Raw genomic sequence first — 27,098 nt, 5'->3', positions numbered from 1 at the left:
CCAGTATAAGGACAGCGCGTATATATTTATGAAGGTACACCGTATACGTCTGTATCTGTACCGCGAGCGCCTGTGCGTATGAGTGTCACAGACACACACAGGCACGTATCCACGCAGCAGGTCTCTCGCGCACGCGTGTGCCGCTGCACGCAGACCCCTATAGAGCGCATACAGCGCTGTCCGCACCGCCTATGTCAACGCAGCAGCGCCCCGAGCGCGCGCAGCAGCGGACACAGCGCGCGGCACCAGCTCCCCCGTGCCGCGGCCGCCCCGCCCGCGCCTCCGCCCCTGGCTGCCGTGCCGCGCAGGCGCACTGCCGCAGCGGCGCTCCGCGTGTCCGTGAGCCACGCACGTGCGTGGACCGCCCCTGGCCCCCCCCCCCCGGTCGCCTCGGGGGAGCGGGCAGAAGGGGCGGGGCTGTGGGGCGGGGCCGCGGTCGGGACCGCCCCCCCCACGGTCGGGTCCGGGGGGCAGGCAGAAGGCGCGTGGCCGAGGGGCGTGGCCGAGGTCGGGACTGCCCCCGCAGTCGGGTTCGAAGGGGCAGGCAGAAGGGGCGTGGCAGAGGGGCGTGGTCGCTGTCGGGACCGCCCCCACAGTCGGGTCCGGGGCAGGCAGGCAGAAGGGGCGTGGCCGAGGGGCGTGACCACGATCGGGACCGCCTCCCCCCCCCCCCGCGCCGGGCCCGGCCGCGCCGCTCCCGCCGCCCGCCTCCCGCCGCGATGTCCCGCCGCGGGCAGGAGCCCGACAGGTGAGCGGGGACGGGGGGACCGGCGGGCTCAGCTGCCCCCCGCCATGCGCTGCTCCGCCCCGGCGCCCTCCCCAGCATCCCCGGGACCCCCCGGGCCTGCCCGGCAGACCCCGGCCACCCCCCGCCCCTATATCCCCCGGCAGCTTCCCTTCCCCCTCCCCGCATCCTCCCCATGCCCTCTGCGCCCCCAGCCCCTCCCCATGCCCCCAGCATCCCCCCCATCCCCCCAGCATCCTTCCTGCACCGTCCCCATCATCCTCCTGTCTCCTCCATCCCCCAGCCCCCCCTTCCACCCCGCCCACCATCACCCCCCCGCCCCATTGCCTCCCGTCCCCCCATCTCCCCCACCCCGCCGGACCCCAGCGAAGGCTCCCTCCTCCCTGGCCCGCGCTGGCGCTGAGCCCAGGCTGCCCTTCCCGCCCTCCCCGCCAAACAAACAAACAAACAAACAAAAGCCGCAGCGGTTTTGGGGCGCAGGGCCCAGCCTTGCACCTGCAGCGGGGGCTCCCCACGGCCAGGCCAGCAGCCGCCCGCCAGCCCCGGCCCCGCTCCGCATCCTCTGCTCCGGCAGACAAAAGCGCTGGGCGAGCCAGCCGCCTTCCCGCTCCGCCTGCCCCGCCCCGCTCCACCGGCCCCGCTCCGCACCGACCCGGCCCCGCTCCGCACCGGCCCCGCTGCCCCGGCCCCGCTGCCCCGGCTGCAGCCCGGGTATTGCCAGAACAGGCGGCAGCTGGGGCCGTTTAGAAAGGAGCCCGGTTACCTCCTCCCCCCAGGCTGTCGCGGCCAGCGGGGTCCCCCCCTTTGCTTTTGCTTCAGCCAAAAGGGGGAAGCAGCGCGGCCGCCCTTGCAGGGCAGGGGATGGAGCTGGCGATGCCTTTCGTCCCCGTCGTTAATTGCGGGCACTAATTTCTTCGACTGAATAGGGCTGAGGTTTTTTGGTTTGCTTTGCTTTGGTTTTTTTCTCCTTGCTTCCCTCCTCCGGAGCGTGTTTTTTAGCTTAGGAGGAGGGAAATGCAGCTGTGAGGGGGTACGAGCCTGCTGCAGGCAAACCGTATTTAGCGAGCCAGCGCTTGGTGGAAGGGTTGCACAAACAGCGCTTGGCTCAGGCTCCGTCTCTGGGGTATAGCCAGGCTGCGTTCAAGTCCTGCAGATACTATGTCATTATATTTCTTTTTTTTTTAAGATACAGTTTGGAAGCACAAACCCCGTTGTGTAATTGCCCATTCACGCCCGCGGAGAAGCCCTTACCCAGTTTCTCCTGCATATCTAACTGGCCGCGGCACCGTTTTCCCTGCCCTTAACCGACAAACTCTTACAGCTCCAGGCTGCGTGGGAGCGTCCCCGTGCAGCCGCCTACTCCGCCGCGCTGCGCCCAGGACCCCGCTTCCTTGCATCGCTTCACCTAGTGCCTCAGCCGTACCTTAGGGGATCTATTTTCCTGCCTCTACCATGACCACCTAGTCATTTTTTATTCTTTAATTTTGTGTTTGAGCTGCCCCAGCGCGGCAGCGGCCGAGGCTCTGAGCCCCGCGGTGATGCCCGCTCACCCCGGCAGCATCTCCCCGGTGCCGGGTGCTCCCCGGGGAGCTGGGGCCCAGAGCGGATGGGCTGTGGGTGCACGGCAGGCAGCCCGGGATGGCCAAAATCAGGCTCCTGAGCTGAGCTGCCGAAGAGCAACTTGCCGCAGCTTGGCTTTGCCGTTGCCGGCATCCCTCGGCATCGCCAGGGCGGCACCGAAATCCCTCGCCTGCCTCCAAAGAGTGAGGGAATATTTCATCTTTCCCTGCTCGCGTGGCGTACGGCTGCCAGTCCAGCTGGCAGGGCGGAGGGGCTGGGATATTTGCTCGTGCCACCGAAGCGATGGGGAGCTGGATGTCACCTGCTGGTTTATGGTAACTGCGCCCAGGGCGATTCCCTTCCTCAGCAGCAGCTTTTATGGTGGTTATTTGGTGGGGCTGCAGGGAGGACGTTGGGGAGCTTTGCGGAGCTCCATGGAAAGGTTTCCAGACCTGATCTTTATCCATAAACGCTAAAACCAGCACATTTCCCCTTCTAAAGAGCAAACGGAGACTGAAAGTTGATCTGAATTTGCCACGGGCCACAAATTTGCCACAGGCACAAATGGGAGTCATCTGCCACGTGTTAGCCACCGTGTTTATCTGCACTTCGTGCCTTGCTGAAGAAGATTGGTTGGATTGCTACCAAAACCGACCGGCGCCTGGCACACAAACTCCGGGCGCTTTGCAAAAGGGGCCGGCGCCGAGGGCTTGTGCCGGTGGGAAACGTGCAGGAGAGCCAGGCGTCCCTGCGGGCCGGGGCGAGAGCCAGGGCCAGGGGTGATGTTAGGGAAAATTAATTTTTAACGCCAAGCCCCCCATCGTAAGTTACTTTATAACCTCCGATTCCCTGGCCAAAACCGGGGAGCGATGCCAGCGGGCAGGGCGGTGGGTAAATGCCCGCTTGTGTGGAGGCACGGCAAAGGACTGACGGATCTGCTCATGTATGTCCCGTTTTGTCTTCCAGCGGAGCTGAGTCCCTCTCTTCAGATGAAAAAGGTACGGTAATTTTGTGAAATACCGTGCTTCCAATGGGATTGCTATGAGAAATGCCTATCCTTTGGAATGGAAATGATAATGAGTTTTATAACTGCTGGCTTTAAAAAACATGGTGTAATGCCTTAGTTTAATGGATAAGAGGAAAATATTTGGATTTTTTCATGCTGATTTGTAAAATTCAGATTCCTTTGCTATTTATTCCCTTCCTCTGACTTGCATAGTACAAAAACATACCAAGAGAAGAGTTAAATCTTTTTTGAGCTTATATCCCCCAACTGCTTTTCTCTTGCAGAGGTGGTGGCCGGCGGTATGGAGGGAGAGGGCTCGGCCGAGGAGCACCCAGCGGGTGAGCACACACGTGGCTGGCTGTGCCATTTCCCCTGTCCTGGTTTCGGCTGGGCTAGAGTTAATTTTCTTGCCGGTAGCTGGTATAGTGCTGTGTTTTGGATTTAGGATGAGAATGGGCTGATAACACAGGGACGTTTTAGTTGTTGCTCAGCAGTGCTTACACTGGTCAAGGACTTTTCAGCTTCCCCTGCTCTGCCGGGCGCACAAGGAGCTGGGAGGGGGCACAGCCCAACTGGCCCAAGGGCTATTCCATACCATGTGGCCTCACGCTCAGTATAGAAACTGGGGGAGTTGGCCGGGGCGCAGCGATGGCTGCTCGGGGACGGGCTGGGCATCGGTCAGCGGGTGGTGAGCAATTGCATCGTGCATCACTTGCTTTGTACATTCTTTTATTATTATTATTATTATTATTATTATTATTAGCATTGTGCATCAGTTTTTGTACATTCTTTTATAATAATAATTATTATATACAACAATAATAACAATAACAATAATAATAACAATAACAATAACAACAACAATAACAACAACAACAATAATAATAATAATAATAATTTTCTCTTCCTCTGCTGCCCTATTAAACTGTCTTTATCTCAGTCCACGAGTTTTACTTTTTTTCCCCCTCAATTCTCTCCCCCATCCCACCGGCGGGGAGTGAGTGAGCAGCTGTGTGGGGCTTAGTTGCCGGCTGGGGTTAAACCACAACATCTCCGCACCGTGATAAAACCACAGTGTAGACACTGCTGCAACTCCTCAAGTCACGTGCTTTGCAATACTGGTCTCTCTTCAACTTAATATTTGTAAGAATAATTTATTAAAGCCGCGTATGGCGACTAGATGACCTGTAAAGGTCCCTTCCAATCCAAAGCAGTCTGTGATCCCCATGAGTCACGTCGCTGGCGGGACGCACCAGCTCCCACCGACGCTTCTCCCACCTCACGGCATGTCACGGAAAACCATAATTTAGCTGGGTGAACTGGGCCGTGCCACGGGTGAAGCTCCAAAATAGTCCCAGGTTGTATAAAACATTAACATTAAGCATCTTGAACATCACAGGTACCCTTCAGAAGGGCCTGGGTGACCCCTAAGTCTCCTCTGATGCTGGGAGTTGATGCTCTGATGCTCCTCTCTGCCTAAGTATTTTTTCAACCTTGTTATATCATCTAACCCGCTGACCAACCTGATGTATGACCCTTCTAGGTGTATCCTTTTACTTACCTGGGGCATTGCTTTATTTCATTCTGCCTGTGACTAATGGGGTGTCATTTTGTTAAGGAGAGGATGGTTCCGAAAACGGCTCCAGCAGTAGCTCGGAAGAGGAGTCAGGTGAGCATCGCGTCGCGATTTAGGTATTTTCTCCCTTTTGAGAAGGTACGCTCAGTTTAAACGAGCTGCTTTTCATGGGAATAGTCTCGGGGTTATTGTATAAGACTCTTAATTCGGTGATTGCATGCTGAAAAGCAGAATGATATTTTGTGAGCAAATTTCCTAGCCGCTCAGTTTTGAGCAGAGCAATAACAGAGGAGCAGCAGCTAATGTTGCTTTAGCCTCGTAGACACAATACATGCAGATGTTTTTACACCACAGTAGTTGTCCGAACACCAAGAGGCTGTAAATCTGCTTAAAAGTTGGCAGCAAAAGTGGCAAAACAGGATGGACAGGAAAAGAATTAAAGGAAGCGTTTGCTGTTGATGAAAAGCCTGTGGGTTTGCGCTTACACGGGTTACACTACCAGCAGTTTATTCTGGTTTCCTGCAAGGCTGATAGTCTTTAGTTAAATAATTACAAAGCTTTTTCCTCATCAGATGCGGAGGAGTCGGATGGAAGAAGGTCGGGTGAGTGTGCTTTTGTTTTGTTCCTTCTATCTGCCTCGCGAGGCGTGAGGAAGCCGACCCGGATAGGTGACGCACGAGGGCAATGGTATGTGATGGCAAGAGAGCGGTTTAGCGCTGGCCCAGCCGTCACCTCCGCGTCCTTCGGTGAAACTCTTTGCTAGAGCCCGTACCCAGGAAGGGGGGGTGCCTGGGGTGCACGCGCGGTGCACGCTTGCTGCCGCTGTTTGCAAACGGAGCCCGGCGCAGGGCTGCGGGTGCAGGGAGATGCCGGACGGCACGGAGGCACCCTTCCTCGCCCGCGCGCCAGGGCTGGCCCCGGGTCACCGCGACCCCGCTGCGGCTCGGGGACTGGAATAGCATCGCTGCGGGAAGGGAGCCCACGCGCTGGCGGGTCTTCGCCTGACGTTTCCCAGGCTGTTCGCTGCAGCGATACGTTTTTCTCCCTCTCCCCCATCTGCCTGCCCAGGAGGGTGTTGATGTCCCAGGATGACTTTGGGACAGCCCGGCTGGAGTCCCTGCTCGCCCGGGGCGGTGTTGGCGGGACGGGGAGCAGGAGCGAGCGGCACAGCGCCCGTGCCTCCGCACGCTGGCAGCCAGCCCGTCCTCATGCCTGGACGCAACAGCTCTGCTGCTCGCCTTCTGCAAAATGCACCCTTCGGGCTAAAAGCTTTTGCCCGATGTGTCAGCTCTGCTTGCTTTCTGTTGTCTTGGGGCTTAGTAAGGAGGATTCAGGCACTTTTAAATCACTTTGGGGACAAATACTCTGCAAATAGTGTGGTTACCTGCTCACTGGGACGGGCTGTTGCCAGCTTCTGTGCCGGGTGGTTGAACTTTGTACTTGGCACGATGAAACTCATCCTGGAGACGGGGCTTTTTTTAACCCCTATGAAAATTTACAGTAGTTTGGGCAAGTTATGAGCTCTTGACAAATTTTGTATCCTGATCTTCAGCTTCGTCCCCACGCTGTGCGAAGCCTGCACGCGCGGGTGTGCAAGCGTGCCTGTAAGAACTTAGTCTTAGGAATATTCTCCTTAAGTATTTTTTAATGTAAGCAAATTAAACTAGTGGGTTGTCCTTGCTGAATGTGGGAGCAGAAACCTGCTGGAGGCTGAGGTATTTGCTGCAAACTTCTTTTCTGTAGGTGAAGAACAAGAGGAGAAGGAATTGCTACCGCACTGCAATGCATCAGGTAGTACCAGATCTCTTGAGGGTTGGGTTTTTTTGTGAGTCTTTAATTACTTTGCTTTTAATGAGCTGATCTTCCTGTTTTCTCACTAGGAGTGAACTGTCTGCCATCCTGTGAGCACTGCAGAAAGGAAAATGTATGTTTAAAAAAAAAAAACCACAACCATATTTTTGCATGAGATAATCTGCAAATTATAATTCTGCTCTCTCATCACCTTTTTAAAGATATATTTTTCTTTTATCTATTTATATAGGACCAGAAGGAGCAAGTGACCCCCAGGAGACTTTCTGGAGGACAACATGTGTATGTTTCTTTTAATATAATGGGTATACGTTTATCTTGTTCTCATCAAGATGCTTCTCTCTTCAATTTAAGTGGGAAAAAGACTAATTTGCTGCGCAGATACATTTGCAGTGATAACGGATGCCCCCAAATCCTTAAAAATAAACAGTTTAGAGCAGCCGCCCATGCTGCCTGCAGGTGTTGGTCCAAGAAAGCTCTTAAGACGGCTTCCTGCCTGCCTCGGCTCGCTGCGGTAATTAACATCAGGCACATTTGTATGTGCTTTTTTGCAGTCTGGACACACATGAGGGGTCTTGCCCTGCTTCGCAGGAATACTCGTCCTCCGCATTTGCACTGACCTTGCATTTTTCGTTGGACGCCAGCCTTGTGCTCCCTCTGTCTGGCTTGGAAGTTGTCATCAGCGTGTGACGCTGGTGGTGTCCATGTATGACGTTGATGTTGTCGGTGTGTGAAGTTGGCTCCGACGTCGATGGGAGCTGGGCTGAGCCCTTCGTGTAAAAGCAGCTGCCTCGTTTGCAGGAAACATTATGCAAAATGTTCATTACAGCTATTTTGCATGCACTGGCTGGGTCCTCCCAGCCTGTTTTTAACACTGCAGCGACGGTTTAAACATAGAGACTGGAGAAAAAAAAATTGTGCCTTCTGTGCTATTCAGATAAAGTGCTCTGCGCTTGTTGGGAAGGGAGGTTCTCTGTTATCCCTTGCAAACCACGTTGTTACGGTATTTACTAGGCGGTGGAAACTACGCTAACCGGGTCACTCTTGCCCACGGCAGGGTGCAGCTGGACGCAGAGGGGACTTACCAGTGCAGCCTCACGGGCTTGATTTTTGAGGTAACGGGGGCCGTCAAAATCACATATTCCCTCTTATCCTGGAGCAAATACGCCAACCTCGTGGAAAAGCCGTGGATCGTGGGCGGCCCCCTCTTCGACGTGCGCTGCGACTCGGCCGCTGCTCTCACCTCCATCCAGTTTCCCCACTCCCTCTGCCTCGGCGGTGAGTGCCGGCCGCCGGCCCGGCGGGCGCGGGAGGCTGCGGGCTCCCCGGCGCAGGAGGTGCTGAGACGGCCCCGTGTCCCCGCAGATCATGGCGCTGGCATGGCCTTCAAGGTTTTGCACATCAAAGGCGAGGGCGCGGCCATCGAGCCCTCCGCCGACTACTCGGCCTCGCACGTGAAGTGGCTGGTGAGCTCGCTCTCGCCGGTGGGACCGCTCATCCAGAGCCAGGAGCCGGTGCAGTACCACGGTGCCGTCATCCTCTACAAAGTCGTTGACGAGCATCCCTCCTTATCCTTTCGGGTCTACGTGGCTACAAACAACGACTCCTTTATAAAGGTATGGCTCGTGGTGGGGGTGTAGGGCGGCGTGGTGTAGAAATACTGGCAGGGTGGGTTATGGGGGTGCTACGCTGAGGATGGGGTACGGCGAAGAGATGCTCTTCTCTCGCCCCGGTGTTTGCATGCAATAATATATATTTTTTTATATAGAGATATATATATATTTTAGATATATAATGAGACTTCCATACCGAAAAGGCCTACCAAGTTAGGATATGATATTTAAGGAATTATACTGGCCCACGTGTTCACTCACAAGCTGCTATAGAAGAGAAATACATCAGAAACCTGTTTGCCAGCAAAATCCGCGGAGCTCAGGATTTGTACCTGAAAGAGCTCCTTGTCCTCTCACCCCTTCCCCCCTACGATATGTAGGCAGAGACTAGGAGAGGCAGCAACAGATAACCTTCCTTTTATTCGGCTTGCAAACTCTTCTATCGAATTTCACCCCTGTAGCACAATAGCTGAAGACGTTTATTTGCTGGTTTTCGAGCGTGGTGTTTAGCGCCCAGCTTTCTGTAAAGTTGCCGCCTGGAACAGGTCACGGCCGTTTCATAGAGCTGGGGACAGAGAAAAGCCCAGGGAGCCACATTAGCACAGGTTTTAAATGTTAATTCCTTTACTGAGACGAGTGACCTTTACATTGTATTTTTAAATTTTAGGATATCTCAAGAGCCGTAAAACATTCAAATAAGAAATTCGTTAAAATTGACAAGCCCCCTGTATGCCAGAAATTACTACAGAAAGGAAAGAGGTATAGATTAGTTTGCGAGCCAGAAGCTGAAATAACTCCAGAGGTAAGTCCCTTACACAACCCTCATTTCGTGCATTGTAGCTGGATTAGAAACGTGGTACAAAATGGCTTTTCCTGCACAGGCACTAAGGGCGTTTTTCACGTGCATCTGCCATCGCTGCAGAAAGCATTTGCCTCTTACGGCCCTAAAATTTGGGCATGAAATCCTGACGCCAAAGTCAACAGCAAAACTCTGGGGAGATCAGGGTAGGGCTCAGATCTGTGCCAACAGCCAAATGCTCCTCTTTAGTTTATGTTTGGATAAATGTTTATTTTTAACATATTTACATTTGATAGGAAATTGAATTTGTTGATGGATCGCTCTTGAAACTAAAAAGTTACATCGAAGTCTATTTGGAGAAACCCGACGACTTCACCTTGTCTTTGGTTGAGCTGGAGTCTGATGCGACCGTATGGAAAGCAAAACTAAGAGAGAGTGAGTCTTTGGTCTTCTCCCGCGACTGGTTTGTTCCTGCTGAAAAGATGCAGGAGTCGGGATATAATTCAGCCCTTAGAGGCACCGAAATTCCTGCCGTTAAAATCGCGAGGTTTGGAGCTGGAAGTGACAAAACACAGAGAGAAGAGCTCCGGGAAGTCACGTAGCGGGTGTTGCGGTAACCTGCAGAATCCCTCACGAGCAAACAGGCAAAGGCTTCGGGGCTGTGGGGTGTGCGGGAGGATGCTCCGCTTTAATTTGAGTTATTAGGGCTAATACGCAGTCTCTGTTGCATATTATAGATGGCGTGCTGCAGCACGTTGGATAAAAGGGGAAAAATCATCTCATTCTATAAAATCTTAGCTCAGCAGCCGGAATCCATCCAACAGCTTGGTTTTATGCCTGAGAATTGTTGGATGTAGGGCATAGCAATGGGAATTCCTACCTCACCTTTTGTTTCCTCTGCAAACTGTTTACCAGGTGACTGGATACATTACGATCAGAACAAAAACGAGCAGAAAAGAAGCGCAGTCAGTAAGTCCATCTGAAGATAAGTCGGGGTTGCTTATTTTCTGTGTACCTCGCTTGCTGCTGTAGCTCAGGTGATACGAAAGAAGTAACGTCACCGCTCGCTTGCTTCTTAGGTGTCAAAAAAAGGAAACCGGCCATCAGCATTTTGGAAGAAGAGGAGCTCTGTAGCAAAAAGCAAAAGACCGGCAATAATGGAGGTAGGGCATTTCTGTGTCATTTAAAATAACAGGTTTGGGGGTTTTGGTTTTTTTTTTTTTTGTATCCCGTGAATTGAACCTGAGCGCGCTTTTTTAAAGACTTGCGCGAATCTGAGCATGATATACAGGAGGAGAAAGCGCTGCTTTTGTAGATGCAGGATTTGTACCTACATTTGTATACTTCGGTACGCTTTGTCATTCATTCGGTCAGTAAGTGGGGAGAAGCAGCTGGGAAATTTGCTTTCTAAGGGTCAGCTAAAATGGTATTGTCTTCTAAGACTGGGAAACAGCGGCTGCTTTTGGAAGAGGTTTCCGCTACGTGTCTCAGATTTTGCGTTTGGGATACCTCCTGAGCCATAATAGGCTGAATTTTTCTGAAAAAAAAAATAATCTCCTGTTTATTATTGCCATGTGGTGTTCTGATGGTCAGAAATGCTTGGTGTCTGGGAGCTCCCACCCAAAACGACTCAGTTACTTGGAAAAAATACAGAAGAAATAATGTTAGCTCAATAAATAACGAAAGAAATTAATCAGCAAAAGCAGCCGTGTAGGTGTTTGTTTATGGGTGCATGTAGCCACCAGAGGGAGAGCTTCCATCCCTCAAAACCTCAGCTTTACGGGTGACTGGGGACACCGAGGAGGAAAGCAGCTGGGTCCCTGGAACCAGCGGGCTGAGGCTTCTGAACCGTTGTAATTAAAGGAAAAACCAAACATCTGGAGCAGCTGTAGCTTTCAAGAAAAACTGGCATCAGAACTCGCCAGGAGGTAGCGAGTGCTTAGCATGGCCTTGACGTTACACGGCTCAAAATCTCTGGGTGCTTGGTAAGCGAACGTACGGTTCGTAGCGTTTTTCTACTAGGTGAATAGCTGCTTATAAATGGAAAAAAAATCCTTTACAGCAGCCAGTATGCAATCAGAGTGGTCATCTTCATAGGCCAGGCTTCTTAGTCCTTCAGGTGCTTTTCTCCAGCGCTTGGCTCCGACCTTGCTGGATAATCTGAATAATAAGATCACCTTCATCATATGTCCCCTGGCCACGCACAGGACGAAGAGTGTCATTTAGTTACAAGTGTAATGAGAAGAGCAATGTTGAATCTGATTTTTGCTCTCTGTCTTTTCAGATGGAATTGAACCAAAATTAACGGATCAACAGCTGATGGTGATCGCAAAGTTGTTTGGTAGGCAGTGGAGAGAAATTGCCATTGAGTGTCTTCAGATGGAAATGAAAGACATTGAGCAGATTCAGGCAACAGAGGAAGAAGTTAATATACAAAAATTTCTGGTGTTAAGCAAGTGGAGAGACAGAGAGCAAAGCAACGGAACTGCAGAAGCTTTGTACAGAAGTCTCCACGAAAAAGCGCCCTACGAGATACTGCAAGCCCTCCAGGGTATCGCCTTCCCGTTATATTTATTTCATTACATCAGCGCGTTTCAGATGTATTTTAAGAATTCACATCAGAGGGTTTAGCAAATACCTAGTACATGTTTTACTACGTAGGTCAAAATTGTCTCCCTTCCCATTAGTAATGACTTTCTTTCTTGTGGCATTTTTGTACTTCCCTTCAGAAACTGAGATAAAATGAATAATATTTTTGCACTGACTGTGTTGAGAGTACTCTCAGCATGACCTAGCCGTCACGGCCAAACCAGTCGGCGTTATATACCCAAACCTATTCTTGGTTTTCTCAGGGAGTCCAAAGAGGAGACGTTTGGGTCTTATATATGTTAGGAAGGGTTAATTAAGACCTTCCCCTGACGGATGACGTAGCGGTTCGGTCCTGCAGACGCGCGCGTGTACGTATTTCCTTACTGCCCATGGGTGCTCCCGCTGATTTCTGGGGGACTCCTGCCGTTCACTTCATCCTGGGCATACCAAAGTTGTTCAGTGGGCTGAGAACTCAACCAGCCAAGGGGAATCTTTCTTAAAAATGAAAATATTTTTTTTTTTTTTTTTTTTGGAAACAGGCAAAGCTTTGCTCTTTCTTAACTCTCCCTAAAAGCAGCCTGGCTTCCAAGGCTGGAGAGCTGCTCGTGCTCCCTCGCTCATCTGACCCTCACAAACCTGTCTGTGCCATAGCCTTGCGCTGGCTCGTAGGCTTTAATACATCTATTCTTCAACTTGAATGTTGCGGTGACTTGTAGAGATGAGATAATCTGTGTGTGTTTGTGCGTGTTCCTTTCCCCAGGTTTCTCGTCTTAGTGCTGAGCTGGCGAAGCCGCAGCTAGAAGGAGCGCGGTGGGAGCTTCCCCAGCCGGCCGTTATCTCCGGCCGCTTGCCCGGGATCTCGCTGAGATTCGGGAAGGAAGATGCAAGGCAGCATCACTCAGCGGAAAGTTTAGGCAGCATCTTCGCAAGAAATGTGAATGAAATTTTGCGTGGATATAAGCACGCTAAGACTTTCAGGAGCAATTACTCATGCGATGGATCCCAGCATCGCGGCCGGGAGTGCCGGGCTTCACGTACGGGCAAACCCAACACTGCCACCCAGCTTTGTCTCATTTGAGCCGGTCCTAAAAGACATGAACACTGGAAGAAACCAGTTTACCTTGTTCAGGTATATGATCGTTATCTGGAAATATTTTTATTTACATCAGGGAAAGACAGGGAGAAAAGTTATGTGGAAACTTTCGTCCCCTTAAAAAAAATTGAACTGCCAAAATCATGAGGTACGTTGTATTTCGCGCAGATGCCCAAGATCAGGGAAGAATGATCCTAAACTTGCAGATAAATTCCTTTGCATAATCATTGTATGTATACATAATTACTGTATATACTCGTGTACATTCAGTCCTTGTTAAGCTATGGTTCTCTTTTCTAAAAACCCGAAGACTGGTTTCATGGAAGCACCACTATTAGCTCCAGGCAGCTTTGAATTTCCCCTGGGAATTTCTTCTTCACTCTTTTCTGTATAGTCTGTCTCAATTTTTATGAGTTAATTTTTTACGTTTTATAATTTTTTTTTATTACAAACTACTTTTTTTTTTTTTTTTACTTGATTAATTTTAACTTGAATAGAATTAGGTGCTTAAACGAAAATGGGAGAAGCCAAAATCTCTGCAAAGGCTGTCACTCTGTTGGCAATGCACGTACTACAGAATGGTGAAAGATACGGAAATAATGTTATTTGCAGAAGAGGGCGGTGACCCGACACGGGAGATTGTCTTGTTTTTAAAGACACGGGGTTCTTTTGATCATCTTCCTCTGCGTATGTCTATGAAAGAAAAAGCATACTTTTAAAAAATAAGGATTAAAAAGGAAACATTTACAGTATTTACATGTGATTTTTGACTTTTTAATTTTAGCCATTGGATGAAATGTTGCAAGGTTGTTGTATGTTGTGGGCCATCCTCCCGACCCTTGATGCTCCACTGCTACGTACATCCCGGGGGGGGCTGAGGAAAAGGGCTGTGGTGGTGCCCGGCACCTCGCGGGCTTTTCTGCCAACGGGGCTTTTGGGGGAAAAAAAGCCGTGGGAGGCAGGGAGGCACGTGTGGGCTCTCCATCCATCCCCAGGCAGGGCTGCCCTTGGCTCTTCTCTCTGGGACAAGTGGGGGGAAATTGCCATCGGGGGGACCTTTAAGATATCCGATGCACACAGAGCTCCAAGAGGACCCTCTGGTCAGCAGCAGCCATCAGTAAATCTAAGCTGGAAATAAGATGCTTATTTGTTATAATGAGGGTAACCGGATAGCGTAGCAGATGGTCAAAAGAGATGATAAGGGCTTCAACCCTCAGGCTCTTAAAATCAAGAATGTTTTAAAAAAACAAAAAAAGGACAATGTATTTCTGTGGTCTTCAGTTTGGCTTCGTCCAGTTCTTGCAGGCAGAAGGAATTAAGACGTTACAGTTGCACGAGGTTGCTCTTGCCTTACAACTCGATCTACGGGGCGGGTGGTCTGTGGGGCAGGGACCATGGATCTGGTTCCGTTAGAAAGCTCTGGGAATGTGTAAGATTATATTGTAAGAGCTGGTGTGGCGTGCAGGTAACCCCAACGCTTGGGGAAGAGGGGAGAGGATGAGGATGGCAGCTGTCCCCTCGGCATTTGGAAGAGCAAGGGGTCCCACCAGCCCCTCGGCATCAAAGGGTGCTGCTTGGGGGTCCCCAAAGAGATGGGAGGGCAGAGCTTGGAGAAACCAAGCAAGGGGAGAGAGCTGAAGAACGAGGTGCTGATGGGGTGATGGGAGGCAGGGGAGGAGCTGGCTGGGACACGGCCAAAGTCACGGCTCGGCCGAGGGCAGATCGCCCAAGAGGCGACGGACGCCTTCGTCCGGGCTGGCTGACGTACTGCGGGCAGGAATTGGGAAGATAATCATCCCGGCATCGCTCCTGGCCTTCAAAGCTCCGCATCAATCCTTGCCTCACGGAAACCAACAATTTAGCCGTTGATTTCGGTGAGGCCAGGATTTCACCCTGGAAACCATGTAACTGGCTGGAAAAATCCCTGTAAATGAGGGTGAAATCGAGTGGGTTGCTTTGAGTGCTCAGTCCGAGAGAAAAACCCACAAGAAACACATCCGATGTGAGTAACAAGACGGAAACAGGATTTCAAGGTGTGATACCAGTCCTGAATGTTACTACGGTATATCTTTAAAATACTTTGAATATTGCTGGCATGTAAAAGTATTCGTGCTACATCTCAAGGAAGGGGGGGAAAAAAAAGTCACCACATTTTTTTTATGCAACCTTTAATTTTATTAGGCAATAAATAGAATAAATAAGGAATATCATCATAAATAAGTTGATTATTATAAATACGTTTCAGTTTCTGAAAATTGCAGCTGAATAAATAAAACAGTTAAATTACAGTTGAGTGTTTGGTGGTTTGAGAACGTTTTGGTACTACGCTGTAGCTTATTTTCTAGAAATCTAGAAGTTTAACGTGATGGCTTGAAAGGCACTGACAACAGCTCGCTAAAACGTGATATATAAGAAACTCTGTGAAATCTGATGCGCTTGGTTCCTGAAAACCTCCCAACCACCTTGCAGGGTATCGACCCTACTATTTTGTTCTCCAGAACATCCTTAGGTGAGATTTATAGGCGAGGGCTGGGCGCTTACAGCGAGCTCTCCGCAGAGGTCAGGTAGTTCATCATCCTGTTGATGGTGACCGTGCGGATTCGGAAGGCGTGAAGGACGCTGCAGAGCCTCATCCTCTCCTTGAAGGAGGTCAGCCCCGTGCCTGCCGGCGGCTGCGGCGCGCTCCGGCTGCTGGTCTTCAGGGCCTGGGAAGAGGTAGGGGCATTACGAACGATCAGCAGAAAGGGGCTAAAACAAAAACCTCTTTAGATTTTTTTTTTTTCCCCGCCCCGAGTGAAAAATGACACCGCTTCGAAATCAGAATTTATTCTCATAAATGAAAAATTTGAAATATTTAATGATATAATTTATAGACTTAGGATAAAATTTGAAATATTTAATGGCGCCGTTAATAGATTTAGGATGCGCAGCTGTACTTTGCTTGAGACAAAACTGTCCATTCATGCACAAAGGCTCTTTCTGCCCAGGAATAAAGATGCTTTTTTAATAATAAGCCTACAGCCAGCTTTGTCTAGCGACCCCTCAGACTGGGCTTATCTGCCCGTGGCCAGAATCTCCAGGCTATCGGGAGATGCTGCATCAATACAAAGGCAATTAACTTTCTTTTAAAGTAGCTTTTGTTAAACAAACAAGCAAGCTTTTAACGTCTATTCCCTGTACTCACTAATAATATTTATCAAAATTCATACATCCTATTTCATATCCAGTACACCAGGTGTACCACATTTCAGTATTTGGAAGAGAGATAGAGCGATGGCCCTGTATCTTTTTACTCTATTTTCGAGTTCTCTGAGGAACTGGGAGAAAATCCTGTACCCCATCTGCTCGCGAGAGCGGAGCGGTGGGAAAGAAGGAGGGCTGCTACGGAGCCATGCGCCCGAGTCCTCATGTGGTGAGCACATCGGCAAGGCAAAAATATAAGTGGGACACATAATTCCTAAGAATCAAGGAATCCTTCTAGGAAAAACAGTAAAAGACAACTTCTTAAATTACCAGATTAAAGAAAGGTCACTATTTGACTGACTACAGAACGGAGCACGCTGAATTAAAAACTCTGATTTGGGACAGAAATAGTAGAAAGGAAGGAGACAGAAATACTTACTTCCATCATTTCATCAATAGTCGCCAGCACCGATGGATCGTTGAAGTTCTTCAGCTCTGCCCTGTAGGCACTCAGATCCTCATAGATGCCCTGCAGGCATTTACTCTGCAAAAGTCAGAATTATTAGGAAATGAGGGAATCTGTCGTTAAATGCTTTAAACACACGCCAAGCAAAAGAAGGGGTTCTTTTGGGAAACTTGCAGTTTACCGTATCCAAAGTAGATCTTTCCAGTGCTGGACAGTTTCCAGTCTGCAAATTAAAGAAGAAATGAGACATGGTGATTTTGTGGAAGTGTGAATTATACCGCTGTTCCACGAAAATATGATGCTGAAACTTGATTTTTTATTTTTTTTTTTTTACCCCTGGATCCTCAGATGTGCAAGCTTTTATCGTGTTGATTCGATTCTCAGTGATATCTTCCAGATCAACCTCTTCAAGGGTACATTCAAATCCCAGCGTGCCGAGCTCCTGCGTTAAAAAGGAATAAAAAAGGGTCATTGACTCAGCTTTACGGTACCGTATATATATATATGTAAATACAGACAATTATAGGCGATGCGTCACAGCTGTCTGCACTTAGCTGAATGCTAGGAATGAGGCTGTGTGAGGACTATGGTTAAACACGAAAGCTAGCAAACAGACGAAGAGGCTGAAACGCACGCCGCAGTTGCGTTTAATGGGAAAGCTCAGGCTTTGCACGGATTTGTTTTATATGTTGTTGCGAATTGCGCTGCCCCCATTACTTTAAATTATTCTCTCAGACATCGAATCTATTGAGAACTTTCCGTCGCTATAGTTTCAAATGTAAAGTATGTCTTAAAAAGTGAAAAATAACTAATACCGTCTGCATAGACATTACCAGTGCTCACTGATGCACTGCAAGTGTGGGAACAATGCACCTATTTAGTGGTGGGGGTTTTTGTGGTTCTCTGAGACGAAGCTCGCAACGATAGCAGGGAATTTTAGCAAAAAAAAAAAAAAAAAAAAAAAATCCCCTGGGCACTATTGCCAGGGGGCTTTAGCGTGCAAAGATGCTACAGCACCAAACCAACGACACCAGCAACGTAACCACCACGTCGGGAGCAGGTATTTCCTGAGCCAGCTCTGCAGGGACCTTAGAGAAAGAGCACGGTCAAAACTGAGAGGGCTCAAACCGGCTGTTGATGCGTCGCTGGTGCCGCCAACGGCGTGTGTGTTTCTGTGGGGCGGCAGTGAATAAGGGCTGAGAAAGACACCTGAGCAAATCCCCATCCTAAAGGGCTGGCCAGAGGAGGCACGAAAGCAAAGTCCAGGTATGGGGTCTTGAAGGGAGTCTACAGAGAGCTTCTGCCTGCCTGGGTACCCTCAGCAACCCGTCACTGCCCTCCTGGGTACCGTCACTGCCCTCCTGGGTACCATCACTGCCCGTCACTGCCCTCCTGGGTACCGTCACTGCCCTCCTGGGTACCATCACTGCCCGTCACTGCCCTCCTGGGTACCGTCACTGCCCTCCTGGGTACCGTCACCGCCCATCACCGCCCTCCTGGGCACCATCACTGCCCTCCTGGGTACCGTCACTGCCCTCCTGGGTACCGTCACTGCCCATCACTGCCTGCCTGGGCACCATCACTGACCTCCTGGGTACCATCACTGCCCGTCACTGCCCTCCTGGGTACCGTCACTGCCCTCCTGGGTACCCTCACTGCCCATCAGTGCCCTCCTGGGTACCCTCACCAACCCATCACCACCTGCCTGGGCACCATCACTGACCTCCTGGGTACCGTCACTGCCCATCACTGCCCTCCTGGGCACCATCACTGACCTCCTGGGCACCATCACTGCCCATCAGTGCCCTCCTGGGCACCATCACTGCTCTCCTGGGTACCGTCACTGCCCATCAGTGCCCTCCTCGGTACCCTCACCAACCCATCACCGCCTGCCTGGGCACCATCACTGCTCTCCTGGGCACCATCACTGCCCATCAATGCCCTCCTGGGCACCATCACTGACCTCCTGGGCACCATCACTGCCCCATCGCTGCCCTCCTGGGTACCCTCACCAACCCATCACTGCCCTCCTGGGCACCATCACTGCCCCACCACCGCCCCATCACCAGGTACCATCACTGCCCCATCACCGCTCTCCTGGGTACCCTCACCGCCTGCCTGGGCACCATCACCAACCCGTCACTGCCCTCCCGGGCACCCCCGCTGCCCCACCACTGCCCCACCACCGCGTCCCACCGCTGCCCCATCACTGCCCATCTCCCCTCACCAACCCGCCGCCCGCCCGGCCCCTCGCAGACCTTCAGCCGGTGCAGGGAAGCGTTGGCGGCCGCCAGCAGCTCCCGGGAGCGGCTCAGCCCCTCGGCCAGGCTCTGCCGGGGGGGCGGCGGCAGCGCCCGGGCAGGGGCGGGCAGGGCCAGCGCCAGGCAGAGCGCGGGCAGCAGCGCCCAGGGCCCGGCCCGCTGCCTGCAGCCCCGGCCGCCGGCGCTACGCGGCGCTGCCTGCCCGCCGCTGCCCGCGCTGCCCGCGCTGCCCGCCCTGCCCCGCTGCATGGTGCCGGTGCCGCTGCCGCTGCCGCCGCTGCCGCTGCCGGGGCCGGGGCCGGGGCCGCTGCTGCCGGTGCCGCTGCCGGGGCCGGTGCCGGTGCCGTCGGGGCCGCGGCGGCTCTTATAGGGGCGGCGGGAACGGGAGTTCCCCCGCTCCTTCCCTTTCCAGCGGCGGGCGCTGCGCGGGGCCGGGCGGGGGGCAGGCAGCACTCATCCCGAGAGCGGCGGGGCCGCCGCCCGCCGGGAATCCCGCACCCGGGGCGGGGGTGGCCCGGGGCTGCTGGGGCCGCTGCCGGCGCCTGAGCCCGTGCCGCGGTTTAAGCCCAGCCGGCAACTGAGCCCCCCCAGCCGCTCGCTCGCTCCCCCCGTGGGATGGGGGAGAGAAGGGGAAGGGTAAAAGTGAGAAAACTCGTGGGTTGAGATAAAGACAGTTTAATAGGGAAAGCAAAAGCCGCGCACACAAGCAAAGCAAAGAAGGAATTCCTTCACCCCTTCCCGTGGGCAGGCAGGCGTTCAGCCATCTCCAGGAAAGCAGGGCTCCAGCACGCGTAACGGGGACTTGGGAAGACAAACGCCATCGCTCCCAACGTCCCCCCTTCCTTCTCCTTCCCCAGCTTTATGTGCTGAGCATGAGGCCGTATGGTGTGGAATGTCCCTTTGGGCAGTGGGGTCAGCTGTCCCGGCTGTGCCCCCTCCCAGCTTCTTCTGCCCCCGGCAGAGCACGGGGAGCTGGAAAGTCCTTGCCCGGTGCAGCAACAACTAAAACCTCCCTGTGTTACCAACACTGTTTTCAGCACAAATCCAAAACACAGCCCCATACCAGCCACTATAAAGAAAATTAACTCTATCCCAGCTGAAACCAGGACAGCCTGGCTGGGGACGCTGCAGGGCAGGGCTGGGCGAGGCTGGAAGGACTTTACTCAGGCACGTACTGCGATATTAGCGTTCTTTGTCCGAAAGGAGGAATATTTAGGTCAGATACCTTCGGCGGTCTCCAAATGCAGCTGCGATTGAACGGGCGCTGTGCACAGCGCAGGTATCTCCGGGGAAGCTGTGCTGGATGGAGGTGCCTCTTCTCAACGGCCTTTGCAGGCAGCGTGCAGCGAGCTTACAGCCCAACAAGAATTACTTACCCTGTGTGCGCGTGTAGCACCCCGCTAAGCTTCTCCATTTCCGTTCTTTATTATTAAAACCTATCATGGTGAGATGTCGCTAATGACTATGCATGAAAACCTGCTTGGAAACTTGCTTTTTGCTGACACACTTGGTAGACTCGCCCGATACGTCTATGTTAGTTCATATTGCACGCGGCCGTTCTTATCCCGGCCAAAAGGCTGTAGAAAAACTTCTCTATCCGTCGGGTCTGCCGTGAAGTCAATGGGAGTTTTGCTATCGACTTGGAAGGGAGCAGGATGAATCAAGAGTTTTATATTGCATTTTCAGATTCTTTTTATTTTAATTGACATCTTGTTTCCCATAAGCAGGTTGTGGTGCGTCTAGAGACTTACTTTGCTAGAATACCAGCACTGCATAATTTTCCAATTTCACTGTGTGTTTTCCATTTCTGCACTAGTCATTAGGCTGCGGGCTGTGGTTTTAATCTTGTGTAGGAGACTTTTTTCTTTTCTGATGCAGAAGTGAAAGAGACCTTCGGCATATGCTTGCATGAGTGTTCTTGAAAAGGCATCAGTTTGGCTTTCCAGGTTTCTTTGCCCAATGCTCGGTCATAGCGTTGCCCTCGGCAGCAGGGCATGAGGTTTCTCTTCAGGTGGGACACTGACGCACAATCTGGACAACAGCTTCTTGTTCACGGCATTCCTCTGCTGCACTTAGGCATGTACTGCGATATTAGTTAGAGTTCTTTGTCCGAAAGGAGGAATATTGTGCTCAAATACCTTCAAAGGTCTCCGAATGCAGCTGCGATTGAATGGACATCATTGTGCACAGAACAATTATCTCTGGGGAAGCTGTGCTGGAGGTGCCTCTTCTCAAGGGTCTCATGGGCCAGGAGAGAGGACTTTCCTTCCTGCTGCCGAGTCCCAGCTCCCAGAGGGATTTCTTTGTGACCCGAGGCAGTGAGGCGAGGGGAAAAAAAAGGGCTAGAGGGTGTCCAATATGTGCTGCTGAAAGCTGGCTGGGATGGCAAGAGCATCTTCTCGGAGGACTCCACCTCCAAGGGGCCTCGCAGCAGCCCCCAGCCACGGGGGACTGAAAAATACAGGCTACACAAGTAGGACAGCCACACAAGTAGGACGCCTCTGATTCCCTTTTATGCAAAACCTTAAGCTATATTTTGCTTTCTTCATGTAATTTCTATCTCTTATGATATATGGCTCACAGATAATTTGCAAGGAATGTTCTGGTGGTGCACAGGTTCCAAAGCAGGTTGCACAGGTTCCAAAGCATTTCTCTTCCAAAGCTTTCTTGGACAGTGGTCCCTCAGCCCAATGATTAGGTAATGTATTACTGAAACATGGGGTGGGTTTAATTTGCTGATAAAATGGAATATATCCTAATACTGGTGAGTGAATTTTTTCCTGGTAGGAGAAGAAATAACTGAATGTTGCTACATTTGCTGTTTTACAAATAGGAAGGTTTTTCTCAATTATCTATAGAGAGCCGTGCCTGAATGATGCCATTGTATCAATGATTTACCCCACGCAAGGCTGCAGGCTTGGGGAAGAGTGGCTGGAAAGTGCCCGGTGGAAAAGGACCTGGGGGTGTTGGTCAGCAGCCGGCTGAACATGAGCCAGCAGTGTGCCCAGGTGGCCAAGAAAGCCAACGGCATCCTGGCTTGTATCAGGAATAGTGTGGCCAGCAGGAGCAGGGCAGTGACCGTGCCCCTGCACTGGGCACTGGTGAGGCCGCACCTCGAATGCTGTGTTCAGTGTTGGGCCCCTCGCTCCCAGAGAGACATTGAGGGGCTGGAGCGTGTCCAGAGAAGGGCAACGGAGCTGGGGAAGGGTCTGGAGCACAAGGCTGATGGGGAGCGGCTGAGGGACCTGGGGTTGTTCAGCCTGGAGAAAAGGAGGCTGAGGGGAGACCTCATCGCTCTCTACAGCTGCCTGAAAGGAGGGGGTAGAGAGGTGGGGTCGGTCTCTTCTCCCAGGTAACAAGAGATAGGACGAGAGGAAACGGCCTCAAGTTGTGCCAGGGGAGGTTTAGACTGGATATTGGGAAATTTTACTTCACGGAAAGGGTTGTCCAGCACTGGACCAGGCTGCCCAGGGCAGTGGTGGAGTCCCCATCCCTGGAGGTATTTAAAAGCCGTTTGGATGAGGTGCTCAGGGACATGGTGTAGTGGTGGGCTTGGCAGTGTTGGGTTTACGGTTGGACTCGATGATCTTAAAGGTCTTTTCCAACCTATACGATTCTGTGATTCTGTGATTCTGTGATTGTCACCACTCATTTATTTTCCTGATAGCATCTGAAACTGAAGTCCTTGCCATGCCTGGCTGCTGAAGATCCTTGTACCCCTATTGCAGGATCAGAGGTGATAAACCCAGAGACCCACCGAAGCTCCAGCATTTGTAATCACGCTCTACAGACCCAAATCCCCCCGGAGCAGCAATCCCACGGGTATTGCGGTGAGAGTCCCTGGGGCAGATGCTGAACACAATGTTAACATGGTGCTTGGGCTAGTTTGGATGGGTGGTGAGTTGAGCCTGGCCAGTTTCTGCTCCTCTTGCTTGATTTTTACCATATCTGTATCTCTGCCCAACTGCAATTGCGTTTTGGTCATGGACTGAACGCGAGTGCACTCCTCTGTAAGGCACTTTTTACTGAGATTTGTCTCAAAGTGATGTATAAGATATTAACTGCTGGGTCCTAGCAATGAGGTAATAAAGTCTTAATGATACGTTTATTCTGGGCAGACGTTATATCTGTTTTTCATTCCTAGTGTCATCCATCTGTCTGCCTCCTTCATCTCAAAGCATCCTATACTTGACCAGTCTTGAGTCTGATTGACGCATCTCGATAATTACTGTGCTCGGTCTGCTCTTTGAGCAGCTCGGTGGCTGCTTCGCTCAGGGCAAGCATGGCCTCGTGGCCAGCCCGGAGGTGGGGGAAGCAACACATCTCAGCATCGGGGCTGGTGCTGCCGTCCCCGGGCTGCTCCCGTCCCAGGCGCTGACGGCCTTTCTCCCTTAGCTGCAAAATGGGAATAACTATAGATCTATGGGCTGGGCTTTGATGTTCCTTAGTGATTACATACAGCCTGACTTCTAATATTAATATTATTTTAGGGAGTTAGACATAAGAATATTTTTTACATCAGCAGCATGCAAAAGTGAAAAGCAAGTTCTTTTGAAATTGAAAAATCCATGTCCTTTTTATTGCATAGTGTGTCTTGATCTAGGTACCCATCTCATCAGGCAAATGAAGGATTATGGAGGTGGAGCGATGCATTTGTTATTAAAGCAACAAAGATAGGGATATATCGCGTACGCATTTAGAGATACAGTGCAGTAATTGCATACCATAGTCTATTAAAACTGTTAGAAGATGTATGATTTTACAGGAGAAAATGTAATTCCACTGACTTTATTTCAACCATAAATTGCTCTTGCTGAAATTAACCTCCAGAGAAAAATAAGAACCGTTCTGGGTCTAGCAGTAAAACTGTAACATTATTGTAGTCAAAACTGGATGAAACTCTGTTCTTGGCTACGCTGCACTCAACCAAAACAATACTTAAAAATCCTATTTGAAAAAGAAAGGGAAAACTATAATAATAAAGAAACCCAATTAGAAAAAACCAAAACCCCCAAACCCCTCAGCTCAGTTTAGTTTTGAGGGCTGTATATGCGAGTGATGAGCAATAGGGTCTTCTCCAGCCACACTGTTCTAAAAAACTGGGAGGTTCCTGGAAATGCGTGCTGACGCAAGGCTCTGCGGTGCTAACCTTTTGTTTCAGTCTCGGCTTGCCTTCTCTCCCCTCTTACAAACAGCAATCTAATTTTTGTCTTCATGGGTGCTCTCAAAGTCCAAGCTAAATGAAGACCGCCCTGCCTTCAGAGTAAGCTACGTATGAAGAGCCATGAGCATCGCGCGCCGTCCTCGCCGTCGTCAGCTGTGTGCTGCGGTGAAATGGGTGGTGAGGGATATTTCCTAACCGGGTCTCCGGTTGCGTGGTGTTATTTCTCCTGCAACCTGTCAAATTACGTGAAATTTCTTCGTTAGCAGGCCAGCTCCCAAACCCTTCATGAAGGTCATGTAGCAACTTGTAACATATCTTCAATGGGAAGACATGGGTTATTTGTAGGAGACTCCTATTCCCCGTAATTATAATTATATCTAATTATGCAATAAGTTTTTATGTATGTAATTATGCATTAATTATATATATATATATAAAAATTAAAGCTGCAGTATGATTGTATTGCAGCTAGGCTGACAGTTAATTGTAGATAGTTGCTACATAAAAAGAACTGCAAACTGTTGTGTGGAATAAGATTTCTGGATGCTTCAGTAAATAAAACTAATTTTTATACTATTTACCGCTCTCAGCACATATGGAGGATTGATCACGGATCATTTTTTTGCTCCTGGATAATTCTTTCGGAAGATCTGGGGTCAGGTATCTCACCAAAATAGCCTCACTGACAGAAGCGTTGCTTCTGATTCATGTCGGGAACCGATGGCTCCATAAAATGGGAAAGCAAAGACTTGAAACTTGCCTGGTGTTTTTTTGGCCGTTGGTGCTTATTCATTGAGGAATCCCCTGACATACGTAACCCTAAGCATGTGCTGAAGTTTCACTGATTTGAAAGCTAAAGGCAGATCATTAAATGTTATTTCTGAGTCAAAGCGGCTTTCCTGAACCCGCAGTCAGCGCACTGAAACCCAGAAGATCCTGGGCGTTAACCACCTGCATCTCTCGGCTCTTCGCTCTTCCAGCCGTCGCCGGAGGTCGCGCAGTTTTCCCCGTGACCCTGCCGCGTGCTGCAGCATCTCTGCTCTTCACTGAGGGTTTCTGGCCGTTGGCTTCCAGGTGACAGCCTGGCACCTTTGCGTCCTTAGGTGGCCAGCCCGACTGGGGACCCCCAAATTCACGTGGTATTTGCAGGCTCCACTCCAAAGCTCGAATCCACGTGCCGGGGTACAGCCTTTTCCAGGAAGGGGATGGAGCTGGTGGTGACGGCTGGATAGGTGCCGTAGCTCCCTAAAAAGCACGCAGGTATTTGGAATGGTTACGTTTTGGACAGGTAACTTCTCACACTGAAATGGGAGGGTTGTTTGAAGAGCATCCTAGAACGTGGGGGGAAAGGAAGCGGTTTTTTAAATGAACCTATGCCTGAGATAAGACAAGAGTTACATTTTTTTATCCCAAATTTTTTTCAGCTGCTTTTTCAATTGGATCTAGGAGCTGATTTTTTTTCCCCCATCACCAACCGGCTGTGTTTACTGCAAGGTTAACTGCAACGCTTTCTGTTAAGGGAACGTCAGCACCCATCTCAGCATCGTCACTCTAAGGGATTCCCATACTTAGCTTGCAATGCTTTACAGAAAATAAAAGATGTGGGCAAGATCCAGGAACCCCTACCCACAGCAACAGGGTTGGTGATGTGGGTAGAACTCTCCATCAACCCTGTGGGTTTTGTTTTAAAGTTTTATGACATTAACAGAAATAAAAAGCTCCTACGAGGACCTTCTCGGGGCTGGCTGGTGCTGCAGCGCGGAGGGGTGGGTGCCGAAGCCCGGGGCACCACGTCGGTCCCCTGGTCCCTCCATCAGAGCACGGAGCGGTGGTGCCTCTCCCACCCATCACCCTGGGGCCTCAGGACCCCCATGGGACGGATCCTCCTTTGTCTCCTTGTCTTCTCTCCCCGCCTAGCCCTGAAAACACCCGGGTGAGTAACGCGACTGGTGCTAGCGGTGCCCGTGGTTTCGTGTGTGGGGAGGGAGCGCTGGTCTCTGCGGAGCGCAGGGCTGCCAGGCTGCCGGCAAGTTCAACGCTCCCTCTTTCGCTCTCGTTTTCTGTTTCCCCCCACTGCAGCGTTTCTCAACTCCGCGTGCTTTTTTAATTGTTCTTTCACCCGTCCCTTTCCTCTCCTGCCTGGGGGTGCAAAAGCTCCCGCGGGTTCCCATGCTGCGGCTCTGACCCGGTGGGCAGGCAGGAGGAAATGGTGATGGGAGAAAGGGGTGACTGTAGTTTTGCTCTCTTCTTGCTGGTTTTCTGTTCGCCATTTCACCTGGCAGCGGTGATGCACCCAGGAAAAAAACCAGGAGCGTTGATTTGGTTGACCAGGGGGTGCATCAGCGCAACGTTTTTTTTGCATTTCTTTGATGCAACGTGATTGTCTGAATCACACTAGTGATGGATTCAACCCTTCACCCCATCCTGAAGAAGGAGGATGGGGAAAGAGTTCACGCTTTCGGCGCTGAGCCAGCCGATCGTTCAATACCCAAGAATACTTACTGAGATGCACAGGTCAGAGTCTCGAGTGCTTGGGGATACCCGGAGAGCTGCTGGCGTGACTCACGGGTAGAGCATTCCCTGATGAGAGAGGGAACCGAGCTCCAGTCCCAAGAACACGTATTTGGTAGGAGTTATTCGAGCACCCGTCCCCCTGGGGAATGCCCTGCCCAGGATTTCGCGCCGGGGCGAAGCACGCTGCGATGTGCTGTACAGGCGGGAGGGAGCGCATCCCTGGCTCCCCACGCTGCTCCTTCTCCGGGTCAAGCGCTCCCCTGGCAGGTAGTTTCTATACAGGAACACATTTAATTTTTTTTTTATACCTTGGTGAGCATTAAAAAAAAAAAAGCAGTCTTAGTGAAATGACGCCCTGAGTGAAAGGAGATTATAGCTCCTAGGGCTTTGTGGAAAGGTGGGAAAGGGACCAGTCCTTTCCACTAAAGCAATTATTAGAAGAAAATAATGTCTTCCCATGGGAAAACCCAGCACTTGTGGCATCACCGGGTGGTATTTTGTCTGCGAGGTGCAGGCAGCGTGAGCTGGAGGGACGGGCAGAGACATCCCCGACCCTGCTATGCTCACTGGGAGGGACCGGAGCAGCCGATGTGCTTGCAGGAGTAAGGATTACACGTGTGAGTAAAGGACGGATGACGTGTGTGAGCAAGTGCCATTCGACTTCCAACTTTCAGTACCACGAATATTTGCTTGCTACCACAAACTTGCTTGCTCCAGTTC

At 51.1% G+C, this 27,098-nt stretch overlaps 2 protein-coding genes across 4 annotated transcripts; one reads left to right on the top strand and one right to left on the bottom strand.

Moving 5' to 3' along the window:
- Positions 1-669: 669 nt before the first annotated feature.
- LOC142412122 (caspase recruitment domain-containing protein 8-like) lies at positions 670-13,524 on the top strand. Of its 3 annotated transcripts, none has more exons than XR_012776390.1 (16): positions 670-748; positions 3,272-3,303; positions 3,596-3,649; positions 4,930-4,980; positions 5,460-5,489; positions 6,631-6,678; positions 6,768-6,811; positions 6,929-6,978; positions 7,754-8,312; positions 8,977-9,111; positions 9,405-9,543; positions 10,024-10,077; positions 10,188-10,271; positions 11,393-11,659; positions 12,458-12,826; positions 13,288-13,524. XR_012776390.1 is itself a non-coding variant. In XM_075506810.1 (16 exons), the coding sequence occupies exons 1-16, from the start codon at positions 720-722 to the stop codon at positions 12,469-12,471; spliced, it is 1,503 nt and encodes a 500-aa protein (XP_075362925.1). In that variant the 5' UTR covers positions 670-719; the 3' UTR covers positions 12,472-13,524. The 3 variants fall into 3 exon arrangements, 2 of the variants coding, with proteins under 2 accessions (XP_075362925.1, XP_075362924.1); XM_075506810.1 differs by having other exon boundaries at positions 7,754-7,974; positions 8,062-8,312; positions 12,458-13,524; XM_075506809.1 differs by having other exon boundaries at positions 12,458-13,524.
- Positions 13,525-15,327: 1,803 nt separating this feature from the next.
- Positions 15,328-20,114, bottom strand: IL12A (interleukin 12A). The gene is made up of 7 exons (XM_075509027.1): positions 20,077-20,114; positions 19,926-20,027; positions 18,698-18,863; positions 16,774-16,881; positions 16,621-16,662; positions 16,413-16,517; positions 15,328-15,495 (listed from the first exon to the last, which is right to left on the bottom strand). The coding sequence occupies exons 1-7, from the start codon at positions 20,112-20,114 to the stop codon at positions 15,328-15,330; spliced, it is 729 nt and encodes a 242-aa protein (XP_075365142.1).
- Between the last annotated feature and the right edge of the window lie 6,984 nt (positions 20,115-27,098).

The sequence above is a fragment of the Mycteria americana genome, chromosome 7, assembly GCF_035582795.1.
Source record: "Mycteria americana isolate JAX WOST 10 ecotype Jacksonville Zoo and Gardens chromosome 7, USCA_MyAme_1.0, whole genome shotgun sequence".
NCBI classification, from domain to species: domain Eukaryota; kingdom Metazoa; phylum Chordata; class Aves; order Ciconiiformes; family Ciconiidae; genus Mycteria; species Mycteria americana.
Note: the sequence above shows the minus strand (reverse complement) of the source record. Positions and strands in the feature narration are given on the sequence as shown.

Excerpts from the sequence above, each read along its gene's own strand:
- LOC142412122 (XM_075506809.1), top strand. The coding sequence starts at position 720 with ATGTCCCGCCGCGGGCAGGAGCCCGACAG. Across the intron at positions 749-3,271 it reads CGCGGGCAGGAGCCCGACAG|CGGAGCTGAGTCCCTCTCTT; the intron begins GTGAGCGGGGAC and ends TTTGTCTTCCAG. Across the intron at positions 10,272-11,392 it reads AAAGACCGGCAATAATGGAG|ATGGAATTGAACCAAAATTA; the intron begins GTAGGGCATTTC and ends CTGTCTTTTCAG.
- IL12A (XM_075509027.1), bottom strand. The coding sequence starts at position 20,114 with ATGGAGAAGCTTAGCGGGGTGCTACACGCGCACACAGG. Across the intron at positions 20,028-20,076 it reads GTGCTACACGCGCACACAGG|GCCGTTGAGAAGAGGCACCT; the intron begins GTAAGTAATTCT and ends CTGCCTGCAAAG. Across the intron at positions 16,663-16,773 it reads GCACATCTGAGGATCCAGGG|ACTGGAAACTGTCCAGCACT; the intron begins GTAAAAAAAAAA and ends TTTAATTTGCAG.